The sequence below is a fragment of the Trachemys scripta genome, chromosome 12 (genome assembly GCF_013100865.1).
Source record: "Trachemys scripta elegans isolate TJP31775 chromosome 12, CAS_Tse_1.0, whole genome shotgun sequence".
NCBI lineage: Eukaryota > Metazoa > Chordata > Testudines > Emydidae > Trachemys > Trachemys scripta.
Genome location: NC_048309.1, coordinates 22639283 through 22653324, shown reverse-complemented (window position 1 = coordinate 22653324; position 14042 = coordinate 22639283). Strand labels below are relative to the sequence as shown.

Here is a 14042-nt window from a genome sequence, read left to right as displayed (position 1 = left end):
GCACAAGTGACCCTAAAGGGGACAGTGATTAAAACAAATGATTAATAAAAGCCAATTATGGCTGCTGATTCAAAACATTACTTATTTCGAGGGTGGGAGGAGAAAACAAAAATCGATGGTCAAACCAACAAGGATTAGAGCCAGTGCATCAGCCCAGCTTTCTGTTTTCTCATACCAATGAAGTGTGCTGGTTTTCTTACAAACCACTCATATTGTAATGGGCAAGAGAGACCCCTGCTGGACTGCTACATTATAAATCCTGCTTATAGAATAAGTCATTTAATAAAACAGCACCATAAAAAAGTAAAAAATCTTCTTTGATTTGAAGAATTCTAAAAAACATATTCTGTAATACAACTCTCAAATTCCAAGAGATTGATCATGTTTTTCATCTGAAATATTTATCTTCTGTATTCATCCTCTTGCTCGATTCCCTCATAGAATGGATGCATAGTCCCATAGTCTGTGCAGGCAACATCAGACATGGAGCTGCCGAAAGCTTCCATGTTACAGTGTTATGACAAGGCCAGCTGCTGCTCTAGAGACAGAGAACAGCTCCCACTCCTGATTGTTCAAGAGAAACTTGCTACCCAAGGTGCTAAATGCTCTGTGCTAGGCTCCAGCCTGCAGTCCATGGTGAGTTTACTGTGCAGGGTAGCAACTATTCCCTTGCTTGGCATGCAGTCACTTTACCCCTGGGTGTGTGGTCAAAGTCTCTCTGCTATGCCAGGTCACAGGGATTGCCTACACTAGCCGCCAGTACTTTGGTGGGTGCTAGAGCTTCAGTTGTCCGTGGAGCCTGTTTTGGAAGGCGAATGGGGACATAGACATTTGAAGCACAGTGCTCCTTGAGGTATTCACCACCTTTTTCTTCATAATCTTTTCTGGTTATCCAGCCTTCTTCATGGTTCACATATTCCAGTGCCCAATCCCTAGCTCCATACCAAGCATCCAGAATGGGATGGGAAGCAAGGTGAACCTACACAGCAGAAAGCACAAAGAAGAGGTCTGTCAATGTAGGTGAACCCTGAAAACAAGAGAGACTCTGGGAGAGAGTAGCCCCTTAACTTACTTCACAAAAATCAATTCTACATACTGCAGTATTCCATACATTACGTTTAAGAGTTTGAGCCAATCCCACTCAATGCCCTGGAAGTCATGGGGGTCAAAGTATTGTTCTTTGGCTCGTGAAGACAAATCCCCAGTGGGTTTGGTGGACCTCTGTATTACGTACATCAAAAATCCCACCACAGGGTTCAGAACAAGTGGAAGCCCAAGGTTAGAATAGTAGTGGTGGGGTAGCACAGGTTAAGTGCATTGGCAGAACGGTCTGGCAACCTAGGACTAGAACAGCAGAGAGGAACTGCAGATTAACAGTAAGGAGTGCTGTACTGGAGAAGCTTGCACTGTATCACATTCCACTGACATTGGCCTTTTCTAGGAGATTCCCAGCACCACCACGGATTCAAGAGATATCAATGTTAAAATGAAGACTTTATGGCAGGGGCTTCTACAGTGTGGACCACATCTTACTGGGAAGATCATCATGTTGACACCTCCCTTCCCATATATGATCACATAACATCAGTGCGGCAACTACAATAATAGCTTAATAAGGAAGTCCTTATAGGGTGCTTAGTTCTTTACTTGGAGGCTTTTTGTTTTGTTTTTTTGAGTCAGCAGCAGGAAACCAGAAAAGCCAGCACAATGTAAACAGTCAACTTTCCAGAACACAGTTTAAGAACTGCCAACTTATTCTACCTGACTTACTGGCTACAGTGATCCTGCATTTAATATGATCAAATAGCTGGGAACCTACTTGATTGTGTTCCAAGCACTTAACTCTCACTCCCTGAAAGCCAACATCCAGCTGTATGGTGCTACAGTGCAGCTGGGAATAGCAATGCAAGCATGTTGGATGTAGAGCACTAACAGGGAGTGTCACCTCATGGGGGGCTGCGTAGGCCAAATGGGAAGGCAGGTTGCTGGGTAGAAAAAAAGAGAAAGGAAGAGACTATATCAAGAAATCAAAGAGTAACGAAGTAGGGACACCAAAAGCTGGCACTATGTTGCTGTGAGGAAGCTAGCAGTCCCAAATTCACCTTCAGCTGTGTACAGCAGAACTACACGGAGCACAGCAGCAAATAAGAGGATTACGTGATTAGAAGAAAGCCACCCAAAGGTGGTTAATATACAAAAAATAGCGAGTGGCATTCAACAGTAACCCTTATTACAACTGCCAAAAACATGGCTGCATCCATGTTTCTGCACTGGTCAGTGATATGAAGGCCAGTGCTATGTAAAGTCATCAAATTGCAAAGCAACAGATATTAAACTAATAGACTATGATTACATCAGTCATTTTATACTGTCTATAGGCCAGTCTGCTATTTAAAAAGTAAAGGCAAGTTGTGGGAAAAGCTGTGGGAAAAGTTGTTTTGAGATGGGTAGGAAGAACCTTGCAAGTGTCATTACAAAAACATACAGAAGACTTGGATTTCATCTCACACTTCTCCTACGCATGCCTTACTGATTTTTTAATGGAATACACTGTGAGCTTGTGCATTTCCACAGACAATACCGCACCTGAAAAGAAGACTGGAATGGCCTCATTTCAAGTAGCTCCTTCTGGATTCTGGCTTTCAGTCCAGGGTACATTGTATTTCCACCAGTGAGAAAGACATTCTGGACAAGTAAAGCCTGTTGCTCCTTTGGATACCTGCAGGAAGAAAACCAATGCTTCAACTTTGGGAGCATCTCACTGCAATGAGTGAATAGCTATGGAGAAGAATACTGCCACCTCAACATCAAGCGAGATTTCTTTGGACATAAGCAGACAGTCCTTGCTTCATGAATACCACACCCGGTGCTCATATCTGTTTTCCTGTAGACAGCCAGAAGTTCGCGGAGGTGGCAGACGAAGTCATTAAAATAGTTCCTGTGCTGGCTCCCACGTTATAATCAGAATCCTACGTTACCAGAATTCTTTTTATAGTGATTTCAATCCACAGTCCTTTATGTAGGGCTAGAGCTTTTCTCATATTAGATTATTTTTCTGGTCCTACATTTGTGGGGTGACTCAGTGCTGATAAAAATAAATGAATTAGGGCTCTGGGTAGGGTTGGGCATCTAGTTAGTGTCCCTCTACACCAGTGGTTCCCAAATTTGTTCCGCCGCTTGTGCAGGGAAAGCCCCTGGCCCGCCGGGCCGGTTTGTTTACCTGCCGCGTCCGCAGGTTCGGCCGATCGCGGCTCCCAGTGGCCGCGGTTCACTGCTCCAGGCCAATGGGAGCTACTGGAAGTGGCGTGGGCCGAGGGACATACTGGCCACCGCTTTCAGCAGCTCCCATTGGCCTGGAGCAGCGAACCGCGGCCACTGGGAGCCACGATCAGCCGAACCTGCGGACGCGGCAGGTAAACAAACCGGCCCGGCCCGCCAGGGGCTTTCCCTACACAAGCGGCGGAACAAGTTTGGGAACCACTACTCTACACAGATTTGCAAGCCCCTTGGCTATTCTAATCCTGACCCACTCCAGGTTGTAGTGTCATGATTCAGATTCCTACAAGGGGCTATTGCTGGCATCTGTATCTATTTAGGCTAGCACAGGATTGTTACTCGGTCACTAACGATTCAATCCAGAACACAAAGGCCACATGAAGCATTGTGGATCAACTAAGGCCGGCAAAAGAAATACCTGTGCTGTCAAGCAAGCAGCTATTTTGACCCAAATGGTGAGAGCTGAAATTCAAAACTAAGATGAAGATTTTCAGAGGAATTTAAGGGAGTTAGATGCCCAGACCAAAGTGAATTTTAGTGGGATTGGGCCCTTAATCTGTTTTCAGTTTAGCCTAAAGGAGTTAATTCCATTTCCGCAAACAAAGCCCACAGGGAGCCATGCAGTTTTGCTAACTCACCTGTCCAGGACGTACTGCATGGTTTCTGCTATGCCCGCCTGCTCTTCTCCTATCAGAGAGGGTTGGAAGAGAATTTCTGGAACCCGGATTCTCTCCGTACCAAGAAAAAGCTGGTGGTACTCTGCCAGGTTAAACACGGGCTTTAAATATAAAACATTAAATATTATTTATCTTTTCCCACTATGTTTTCCCCTCACTACTATGTTGTGGGACCTGATTACAAAACACCAGTGCCCTGACAGTTCACACACAGTTTGACTTGGCAGCATAGATAGGACTAACTCATGTTTTACCTGTATTCCTACAGTGCAATAGGGCTTGAGCCTTGCAGGTCTGTAGAACATATTCAATATGGTTGAATCATGGTTCCGTTCTATCTACATTACAAGGCCAAAGTGTGTGTTTTAATCATGTTGGGGGACTACAGTGTCAGAGTCATAGAATTTAAGCCCAGAAGGGACAACCAGATGATTTATTCTGATCTCCTGTACATCACAGGCCACCAACACCACCAGGCACAGGCACACAAAACTCAACAACTGAAATTACACCAAGATATTATAGCCCTCAGAAGACTAGACTATTATGTGCCATAGGCAGAGAATAGGATGTACTGAGGTGCACCAAATTTGAGGTTTCTGCAATGGCAGGGAATTAAGTGAGGTATACTCCAATTAGCCTGGCAAGAGACCGGCATCCCAGGCTGAAGGGGGCAACCCCACCTTGCCTCCCTCTACCCCCTCAACAGGTCATATATAGCAATCAGTTAGACCTGGACCACATGAACAAGAACTAGCCAGCCAAGCACCTGAGAAAGAGAATGCTCAGTACCATCTGAGAGCACTGGTCATCCCCATCCAGTGCCCTGGCTATGGCCATCTCTGATGCTTCAGAGGAAGGAGACAAAAAGAATCCAGGTTACATTGGGGGGAGGAAATCCCTTCCTGACCCTTGAAGGTGACTGGCTGAAGCCCTGAGATTTTAGGGACAGACAAACCAGAAGGGACCATCAGGCAACATCAGTGTTGTAATCCATAATCACTATATACTTTGTTTCCCTGTTTCCCATTTTCCCAGCAGATTGCTGCTTAAATGGATTACAAAGGCACCAGCTACACAGGGCAGAGGTTAGACAACCACGCTTTCAGTACAGTTCTGGGCAAGCCAGGTTGTAACATGGTTTGGCCAGCCAGTGTGGGCAGGGCCAAATCATGTTATAAAGCCAGGCTTCAGCCCAAACAGGCTGCATCTATACTGGACCTTTTTCTTACTGTTGTTACAATTTGAGCTCGAAGGCACTAATGGTTGCCCAGACTTTTAAGCCACCGTTTCACATAGGTCTGCCCTAAGCAAGGTTACAAGTCATATTATTTTGTTAAAACCTCCACTGGGGCCTTGTCTATCTATACTAGTGCTCTCACTGTTGCTACCAGCAGTGGCATCAGTGGCAGCAACAGTCAAATGAAAAAACAAGGCTAATGCAGACAAGAGCCTAATAGAGACATAGGCTGGAGCTGCGGTCTAGCCTGTTAGGACTGGGTTTATCCCCATCCATGCCACCGAGCCAGATTCTATTGTAAAAGTCAGCTAAGCAAGGTTGTTTGCCCTTTTTAGATATGGCCAAAGTCACTGGTAACAGAGCCGTGTTAGTAGAGCTTTAGCGCTGTTTGCCTCACCAACATCAACAGGGACCTTTTTCTGACAAAGCTGCTAGCAGAACTGTGCTATAGACCAGCACCTGATGCAGGGTAACAGCCTGTTAGCACCATTTTATATTAAAATTTCTCAGGGGGAAAAAAAAAAATCCCTGCCTATGTTGTTGAGGGAAACAATGCCAGAACCCTGCTAGCAAAAGCTACATTGACATATTATCGTAGCGAACATGTTTGTGTTTCTAGTGTGAACAGAGTTAAACTGGTAGCAAGAAGCCCAGTCAGCTACAATGCTAGCAGCCAAGTCTCACTTGCTTGAAGGACATCTTCATAAAGAATGAAATTAAAGCATCTGTGCAATGTATCAAGCTGACCGCAAGAGGACAACCATCAATTCTATTTTTCAAACATTTAATATTTCTTTCTAATGAATCCTTGTTTATAAGAGACTCTTACAAGCTGTAAAACATTTCTCCTCACTAATGTTCATCTTTTTAATGGAGTAAAAAAAAGATCAGAGTCTTTTCATTTAGTTTCTTGGCTGCACACCAGTCTCAAATCAGTCAGCTGAACCATGCAAAGTTCTAGCATGCCTCTATTATTTAATTGTGGCTGCAGAGGCAAACAGTAGGTTTCAAAGTATGATTACACTTTTTGAATACGTATGGGCAGCTACATTAGCTAGGACAAAAAAATTGCAAGGGCCATCAATCCTCATGCACCAGAATATAACTGATCAACTGTGGCTGGGAAGAAGTTTCCTCCATAGTTTAACGTTCCAGGTGACGAGGAACCTTTCTCTAATGCATCCAGCATTGGCTGCTATTGAGCTAGGATAGTAGACCCACTGGACAATTGGTCTCGACTGGTAGGGCAATCCCCATGAAGTGAAGAAAGATTATAAAGAGTCAAACCTCCACTGTGGTAACTGGCTTCTCAACTTCAGGCTGTTCCTCAGCAAACAAAGGCTCAAACTCATGAATGCTTTCCACATCCTCCAGGGACTGTTCACTGCCCAAAGGGTCCAGGTCCAGGGTCTGGGAAAGGAAACCAAGAGGATCAGTTATTTCAGTGACCTTACCTCTGATAACAGCCTATAACAGGCTGGGATTCTGATGAAACAATGGCCTGTTAGCCTGATCCTGCTCTGCTGCCTGAAACCTCATCTCTGCAATATACTTACACAAGCATTAAAAATTCTCAGGCACTGAAGAGAAACCCAAACCAGGGAACAATATTATATTATTGCGCGCGCACACACACGCGCGCACACACACACACACACACACACACACAAAGCCCTTTAACTCCTGATCAAGATGCCAACTCGCACATTAAGCCTCCTATTCAACAGACTGACCACCCATCTCCCTGAATTAGCCTTGTTAGAAGAAAGGGTCTCTGCTATCCAAACTCTACTTTAAATCTTATTAAAATAGATTTTTAAGACCAGTTAAAAGAACTGGAAATGAACCAGATTTTAACTGCTCTATAATTACCACAGTTCCTCACCTTGTTTGTGTGGGCCTGGAAAATAAACACCTACTGGCTACATAGCTGCCACATGAGTCTTGGAGTTGCCTAGTTTCAGACAAGCAACAGTCTGGGTGTGTTGTGCCAAAAAGGCCACAAGAACTTTCTGTCAGACATAGGGATGGTCATGGCTCCAAAGCTCTTTGCTGAGCAATGATACCTTTAGCCGTGATCCTAGAGTACTCTTGAGAACTGGGAAAGATTTTAGGGTAACTTTTTAAATTACCTCATTTACTTCTACAATAAACAGTAATTTGGGTTTGGGGTTTGTTGCAGAGGACTCGGCTTTGCTTGTTGTACACCAAACAGGCTATTTTGAAACACTGAGCAAACAACGGGAAAAAAGTTAAGTTTTAAATGGTCTGAGTATGTTAACAAATCCCCTTATTCCTTTTTTAAAATGGGAAGAGAGGAATTTAAATAAAAAAAAAAAACCTCACTCAAAAGTCTTAAATGACATCCTATGTTTTTGGGAAGAGTTAATTTTAGATGGATGCTGTTAGCTGAAGATCTGTTAAACATTTAGGCTTCTTTTAAAAAGACAAAATAAGACAAATACCCAAGAGGGAAGAAAGTAGCAAAAGATAGGAAAATGTGGGCCAGTTGCCGGATGGCCACAGGCACAGCACATGGTACACAATGTAATTAACCATTCCTGAATCCTGGCTTTTATTCCCTTAGGACAGACAGGCTTTCTATTCCGATCTTTCTGAGCAGATTTGGGGGGCAATTGCCCCCCTCAGGCCTTCTGAAACAGGGTATCACAGGAGTCTATTTTATCAACTTCCTGTTCAACGAGCACCACTGTTGGTAGGATTAATGAAGGAACATGGGACTCAAGTGTTCAGTATGGCAATGACACCCAGCTCTACATCTCCATCGTGTCTGACCTGTGTGGTTTACTAAAGAAATAACCAACTCTCTCGAATTTGGAGCTCAGATGGGGGATAGCCGGCTGAAACTCAGTCTGGACAAGACTGAGTATATTAGTGGGTTAGGGAAAAAGTCAGCCAGGTGAATCAGTGAAGCTCCTATCAGCACCCCTAACTGAGGAAGTGCAATCACCAGATGTGCCATCTTTATATTAGTAGATCCTGGGTTGGTCTTGGGTGGACAGGCAGCAGTGACAGTCAAGATCACTTTTTTCACCCGTAAATGGTGAGATGAGTGAGGCTCTTCTCTCTGATGCAGGGACTGTGCCACAAATTTTCCATGCCTTGATCACCTCAACATCTGATTGCTGCGACATGCACCAATTGGGACTTCATCATGAAACCACTCCCAAATTAAAGCTCGTGTAGAAGCTGGCAGGCCAATTACTTGGAGTCTCACACGAGCGCTCTGGGATCTGCACTGGCTGCCAATAAGTTTCTGGGTAGAATTCAAGTTGTTAGTTTCAACCTGTACAGTCCTAAATAGTTTGGTCACTTGGGTCTACTTCTGTGCCCGTGCCATGCTGCCGCCGTAGAAATCAGCAAAGGTACTTGAGATGGAGCACCCTCACTACCAATAAGGAGTTGGAACAAGGTGCTCTCCATAACAACCCCTCAACTTTTGGAACTCGGTCCACCCTTTGGTCCACCCCAGATTTGTTAACCTTCTCGGCATGGTGTAAGACCCAACAATTTACGTATGGTTGGAGGGGCCTGATTCTTATTATGTCTGTTGATGTCCCTTTATCTGTGAGTGGGATGGCCTGTCCATGTTGATATTACTGTGGAAATTAATTATGTGAAGATACCCAGAACATGGGATGGACACTTTTACTCATATTTCATAAATCTAATAATACATTATTCCTAATTTTTTTATGGGTAGGGTTCGGCCCAGTGCTGTGTCTGGAGTACAAAGGAGGAGGAGAGAAAGTGTTGCTAGGTGCTGCAAATGGGGATACATTGTATAACGATACTAAGTTATAGGTGCTGCTTAGAGTATGTGTTGAAAAGAAGGAAAGGAAAACATTCACCCCTCTGACTGCTCTTGCCCCAATCCCAATGAAGATACTTTCTCCTTCCCCCACCCTCCTAATTGGCTCTGGGAGGAACCAGGGAAGCATGTTCATCCCAGATAATTGTACAGTTTAACTAAGTGTCAGGATGGCTGATCTGATTTTTGTACTGGAATATAAATCTAAACAGACACCCAAGAGATGTGTGAGGATACTGGGTACTGAACATAGCAAGAGTTGTGAATTTCAGGCAAAACCACAAAGCCAGCTCCAGACCTACCCATAGCCAGGTGGGAAGAGGGGTGGCAGTGGGGAAGGGCAGCAGTAATCAAATCAATAGGGAGTTACAAGTTGCTAAAGGGAAGAGCCGTTCAGTTACGAGAATAGTCTAGAGAATGGAGACACTCTTTGAGTGTATTACATGTAGTAACAGAAGTAACCTGGCTTCAATGCCGTACCTCTGGTTTGCTATCCACAACATCCACTTCAATGCTGACTTCTGCCTGTAGGATCTTCTGCTTGGTTTGTTCAATGGCCAGACTCAGCTTGTGGATGTATGATTGCAGTTCCTCTGCGGAGTCCATGTTCAGTTCAACCAAAGCTTTGTGAAACTGATCCATCTGACCATCTTCTAGCAGTTCCTGCAGAGAGATCCCCCCAATAAGTAGGTAGTGGTTGCCAACAGTGCAGGACAGTTAGAAGAGCAGCGAAAGGCACGGGACATTTCCCCTTGCTGCTGTAAATAACACACAAGTCCATCTGTTGTGATGCAGACTTGTTGCCTTAACAGGGTAACTGCTAAGTCTTCAATGTGCTGTATGTGAAACAGTGCCAGAAACATTCCCAGGTTATTAGGGCTCTGAGAGCAATACCCTCCACCCCCAAACACATCTTCCATAACTACCTGCACATAGAGCAACCTGTCCAGCCTCTCTTGGTCAAGCTGCAGTTTCTCCTCCCGCCGGCGTGCATTAAGCTCTTGGAGCCTACGTAGCTGCTGCTGCCGCCTCTCCTGCTTCTCCTCCGATGTCAGGGTGCTACCGAGGAGTTTGCTGGAGAAGGGCAGCTGCATCTTGTGCACGTTGCTCTCGTAGTACTCAGGAGACCTCCACTTCTGCAGCTCTGTGGGAATATTTTGAAAGCAAATAATCTATTTGCCAGGCTGACACTTTATCTTGTCCACATCCCGTTCTGCAAATTCCCACATTAAAGAACACTGTAAGAAGCAGCAATCTAGTTTGGGACCCTTCCCTACTGCCTAGCCAAGCATCGTTCCCTGTTAGCTGCCCCCTCAAAGTAGCACCTACTGAATGCAAGAGCATTAGATTGCATACTCAGATCAAGTTCCTTCCAGTCTGTCTCACTGCATACTGAGCTCTAGAATGCAAAAAGCATGAAATAGAGGAGTGGTGAACAGGGCCCTAATTCATTCTTAAAGCCCTTCTGCCCAGGTTGCATGTCTCCCTGCATTTCCACAGTCCCTTGCAGACTCTTTTACTGCGCAGGATTTTTTTCCTGAAGTAGTATTTTTTAAACACAAAAATATATAAATAAAATTCTTCTAGAAAGTTCCCATCCTTTGAATTTATCTTTCTTTGCAAGATGTCTTGAGTGATTTCTAGCTTAGCTACTACATTTTAGGGCCCCTCTGCAAGATTGTGTGTATCAGTCTATCAGATTCATTCTCTGAAATGCTAGTAGCCCTAACCTGATAGAAATGTATTATGGATACATGAGAAGCAGAGAATGAACCAGATCAGATACAGAAGTGAAGCTGACCAATCTATTTTCACCCAATGCTAGCAGTAAAGAAATGATAAAAAGTAAAATTTGATTTTAAAATTTACCCATTTGAAATAATCCCAGTTATTAGTAACAGAGGGATTTTAAACTAACAATAAAATGTTTTTAACATAGCACGTGAGTTTTATCTTGATAAACATTACTTTAAATTTTCTCTATTTTATGGACTCTCCTTTATGGACTGCTATGAAACTGTTGTCCCACATGTTCTACAAGCTGGACTAATGGAGAGGACGCCATGAAGGCTTAACTACTTCATATATGAAGACTGTCCGAATCTCAGTAAAAGGAGAATTCTGTCTATTTGACAATGAGGTAGAAGACAAGATCAAACTTGAATTAAAATTGTGTGGTTATGATTTACACCCAGCCTTACCTTCTATATAATCCTCTGCAATATAGCTGTGTTCATGCAGTATTTCCTCCATGCGGCTGAGAGTGATGGCAGCAAAATGCCCAGGGTATTTCAGCTGCAGAAGGCGCTGAAGATATACAGCTGCCTGGCATCCGCCAAGATTGATACGTTTGCAGTTTTTAGCATCCAATCTAACACAATGCAAAAAAGGCAGACAAAGGAAACTAGAGACGTCCAGAACTTCACAGCATGAAACAGCTCTTTTAAATCACAGGGGAAATAATATTGATTATAAATAAGTAGACAAATACATAGCAGATCCAACAACTTTGCTACCCCCAACACCACCAACTATAGGCAATATTCAAAAGCTTTGAAAGTTTCATTTTTGTTTTTGCAAAAAGCCCCTTCTGTCAGCTTGTTTTGGTTTGCTGGGTTTTTGGGAGGTCAGGGGTGGGCGGGGGGACAGAACAGCTGTAGAATTGGCTTTACTGAAGGGAAAATATCAAAGACCTGGAAATCTCATAGGATCACAAGACTTCTAAAGCAATGGGACTCAAAACAGTTACAGTCACATTAGTTTCAGCTCCATTAAAAAAAAAGGTGGGGGAAAATACTGGAAAGGAGAAAAATTGATTAATACTTGAATACAGGAGTCGCAGGAGATTATCAACAGAGCATATAACACAAAATTAACACCATAAGGAAATACTTGGTCACAGTGGATTAATCTTCCCCCAATGTACAATCAGCTTGCAGAATCCATGGCCACAGAGGTTCAGAGTCACCTCAACTAGACCAGTGGCTCTCAACCTTTCCGGACTACTGTCCCCGTTTCAGGAGTCTGATTTGTCTTGCGTACCCCAAGTTTCACCTCCCTTAAAAACTACTTGCTTACAAAAATCAGACAAAAATACAAGTGTCTCAGCACACTATTACTGAAAAATTGCTGACTTTCTCATTTGTACCATATAATTATAAAATAAATTGATTATCATATTTATATTCCACTTCAAGTCCAGTGTGATACTTCAGCCTGTTTTTCACTTGTGAGCCATGTCTGAAGCTGGAGCCCTGCCACCTGGGGCTGAAGCAGGTAACTTAGCTTTGCAGGGCCTTCTATGACATGGTACCCCAGGCAATTTCCCTGCTTGCCACCCCCTAGGGCTGGCCCTGACTTGTGACCCTCTAAACCTGTCCTGTGATCCCCCTGGGGGTTGCAACCCCCAGGTTGAGAAACAATGATCTAAAGGAGTTGAGAACCCCCCTGGAAGACCTCAGCGTACCCCCAGGGGTATGTGTACCCCTGGTTGAGAAACACTGGACTAGACTATTTTGTGAAAAACAATATGTCTAGCTATGCTGTCTAATAGAAGCCCAAATTTTCCTACTTCATGGAGTAACTGACTGCTAGAGAAAGCCCCCTGTACAGCTTTACACAACTGGCCATGTGGATCATGTGAACAAGTTTGATTTTCCCTGAAGCATCAAGTATAGACCACAGGACCACTTACTGCAGGAAGGATACAGGAATGTATGGATCAATGGTCTGATCAGTATGGCAAAGCCCAGGTGAGGGCTTCACAAGTCTGACCCAGTCTTTTTGATTGTCTAAACCGGGGTCGGCAACGTTTGGCACGCGGCTCGCCAGGGTAAGCACCTTTGCGGGCCGGGCCAGTTTATTTACCTGCTGAAGCGGCAGGTTCGGCCGATCGTGGCCCCCACTGGGTGCGGTTCGCCGTCCCGGGCCAATGGGGGTGGTGGGAAGCGGCGCGGGCCGAGAGATCTGCTGGCCGCGGCTTCCCGCCGCCCCCATTGGCCCGAGACAGCGAACCGCGGCCAGTGGGGGCCACAATCGGCCGAACCTGCCGCGTCAGCAGGTAAATAAACTGGCCTGGCCCGCTAGGGTGCTTACCCTGGCGAGCGGCGTGCCAAACATTGCCAACCCCTGGTCTAAACAATCACAGTAAACACAACATATGTACCTTTTCTACTGTGTCTGGTATTTTATTAGTAGAAAGATTATCTTGCTCCTTTATTTTAGAAACATGGATTTATGCACTGTAACAATAAAGAAATGCATTGTGTGTATTCCACAAAGAGTATGCTTCACCCCAGCATTCAAGTATATTAGAGCCCAAATCTCCAAATCTTGCTATTGGAAGGTTGACCGCACCCCATCCTTTCTTGTCTTTAATAGACATTTGAGCCTGCAAAGAGTTCAGGTCCCAGCATCTGTTTGGAGCAAGACACACAATGAGGGAACCTCTTGTATCTGCTGCCTGCACTTCTGTATTCAAAATAAGAGCCGCTGTGCATCACTTTGTAGAAACCAGTGGCCACCTGTGCTAGAGCGTCACTCACCTGCCCTCTAAGACTGGCAAAATGTGCGTGCACTGATAACCAGAAGACACTATCAGACTGTTGCAAGGCCAGTCCTGCCTCCTGTTGTGGTGGAAGCTGTACATACTGTCCACTCCATATGAAACCTTTGGGACCTGGTAACATTCAAACAGGAGCTCCGACATCATTTGCCGCGAATATAGAGGATTGCACACTGCTTCTGTTAAAACGACTGGATGGTCAACACAACCCTGTAGCAGAGCCATGGGACAGAGAAGATAATATGAGAATTATGATGTTCATGTGATCAACACATAATACAGATGGGTCTTTTCTCATTTCTAGTTATTTTGCATATAGAACTTAAATGAAAAGTAGTTTCACTCTTTATTGGCATATATCTTTTATTAGACATCCTCAGCCCTACTTAAGGAGCATAATGCAAATACTTATGGGTACCAGCAATAGCTCCGAGCAAGACAGTACAATGATTG

At 44.3% G+C, this 14042-nt stretch overlaps 1 protein-coding gene across 1 annotated transcript; it reads right to left on the bottom strand.

The window, feature by feature from the left end:
- Positions 1–263: 263 nt before the first annotated feature.
- Positions 264–13968, bottom strand: ACTR5 (actin related protein 5). Its single transcript, XM_034787535.1, has 8 exons — positions 13570–13968; positions 11227–11396; positions 9952–10169; positions 9506–9688; positions 6481–6603; positions 3915–4054; positions 2587–2719; positions 264–979 (listed from the first exon to the last, which is right to left on the bottom strand). The coding sequence occupies exons 1-8, from the start codon at positions 13812–13814 to the stop codon at positions 722–724; spliced, it is 1470 nt and encodes a 489-aa protein (XP_034643426.1). The 5' UTR covers positions 13815–13968; the 3' UTR covers positions 264–721.
- Positions 13969–14042: the final 74 nt, after the last annotated feature.